This window comes from Rhinichthys klamathensis, unplaced genomic scaffold (assembly GCF_029890125.1).
Source record: "Rhinichthys klamathensis goyatoka isolate OS25496 unplaced genomic scaffold, OSU_Roscu_1.1 h1tg000545l_1, whole genome shotgun sequence".
NCBI lineage: Eukaryota > Metazoa > Chordata > Actinopteri > Cypriniformes > Leuciscidae > Rhinichthys > Rhinichthys klamathensis.
The window spans coordinates 979,150-980,802 of record NW_026607017.1 but is presented as its reverse complement, the minus strand read 5'-3'; the positions used below and the strand labels follow the sequence as shown (position 1 = coordinate 980,802).

General features: G+C 38.8%; 1 protein-coding gene across 1 annotated transcript; it reads right to left on the bottom strand.

Annotated features, from left to right (window-relative positions):
- Positions 1 to 347: 347 nt before the first annotated feature.
- On the bottom strand, positions 348 to 1,306 carry LOC130073438 (natterin-4). Its single transcript, XM_056238844.1, has one exon. The coding sequence runs from the start codon at positions 1,292 to 1,294 to the stop codon at positions 371 to 373; it is 924 nt and encodes a 307-aa protein (XP_056094819.1). The 5' UTR covers positions 1,295 to 1,306; the 3' UTR covers positions 348 to 370.
- Between the last annotated feature and the right edge of the window lie 347 nt (positions 1,307 to 1,653).

Below are 1,653 nucleotides of genomic sequence, written 5' to 3'. Positions count from 1 at the left end.
CTCCAACATGTACAATGGTTCAGTGTGACGCGTCTTCAGTGTAAACCCTCATGTTTCAGCCAGCTGTGGCGTTTTGGTTGGTTTGGTTTAGTGATATAATACGGCGCAATAGTATAATAGCCTAAAAGGTATAAGTTATACAAGACAATTCAACTACAAATGAATAGTTGTTTAACATAGTTGTTAGTTAACTGCTTGTAAAAAATAAAAAAGTAAACAAAGACTTAATATAGAAATGAAATAAAAAACACTTAGCATGTTAAAATTAAATTTAATAGTGATTCTTGAAATAATATTGAAAGCAAACTTTTCTTTTTGACATTCGGTGCATTGCAACATGTCATTTATTTATTCAGAGGTTGCGCAGGTTTCAGCATTTCGTCGGATCTGGCACGGGTTTGCAGGGATACACAAATGACTCAAGTTCTGCTATTTCCTGATGATCGTAGATGCCGGTAATGGAGGTTGTGTGTTCTTCACCGTTCCTATATTGTCGGATGAGCTGACCAGAGTACGGGACTCGAGCAGAAAAGGTTTTGCTTTTAATCTCAATCACACAGGATTGGTTGGGTGGAATCTCTATCTCCATGCTCACTGAGTGCAGGGCCTTATTAAGATCAGATGTCGTTTCAGAATTCAGGCGACTCTGGTCATATTTCGCAGAAACTTTTCCACCTACTTGAACTAAACTGAAAATGCTCCCGGAGACTGATGCCTCTATCGCTCCTCCAACCGTATCCGTACGGCCCTTTAGGAAAGCTCTTGTTCTGTCGATGCCGTGATCCAGCTTCACCACATGTTTGGCTGGATTATAGTTCATGTTCTGAGCACTGAACTGTTTTAGCACTTCTACCCTCTCTGACTTTTCCTCTTCTTTGACTATATACTCATCAATTTCTAAATGCTGTCCTATTATGTCATAGTTTACGGAGAGAACTTCAGTTTGCATGTTTTTTTTCTGGTTTAAAACTTTTTCTGTCACAGAACGGATACCATTGTTATCTTTAGCGATGTAGTGTTTACAAAGCTTTACTGCGTAGAATGGGATCTGGCCACTCTGTATATCTGGCCATTTTTTCCAATCTAACATTTCAAAGTCGTCTTTATTCACTAGAAATTCACGTACCGCCTTATTAGCACCTTTGCTTGATATTTCTGAACTTTTGATTATCTCTAACTCCTTATTACATTTCTTATATCCAAGAATGTAATACTCATTGTTGTTGTCATCAGAAACTAGAACTGCATCTTTAGGTGGATCGTTTGATGCAACGAGCTCCAAGTAACGCTTCATCTCCAGAGCGTGGTCCTCTTTCTCTGATCCACGAGGATGAAGGCGATGATGATGGTTAGAAGAGTCTGCAAGACAAATCCAAAGAAACGCACAAACCAAAGACTGATAACTTTTGTTATTTACAATAATTTTAAATAAGTATTTCTTCACACATGGATTATAGTTTAGTTAAGGACTTCTGCAGAATTACAAGAACTGAAGATGAACACACCAGTGATGTTGGAGAAGTCCCCCCCCCCGCACACAGTATGAAGATGTGTATCAGAGCGAAGATGAAGAGCACGCTGACACCCATCATTCAATATCTGTGGAATATCAGCAAACTGTCATGAGAAGATGAGACTGGTGTACAATTAATT

What these genes read in the sequence shown, in the direction of transcription:
- LOC130073438 (XM_056238844.1), bottom strand. Translation starts at nt 1,294, where the DNA reads ATGAAGCGTTACTTGGAGCTCGTTGCATCAAACGATCCACCTAAAGAT.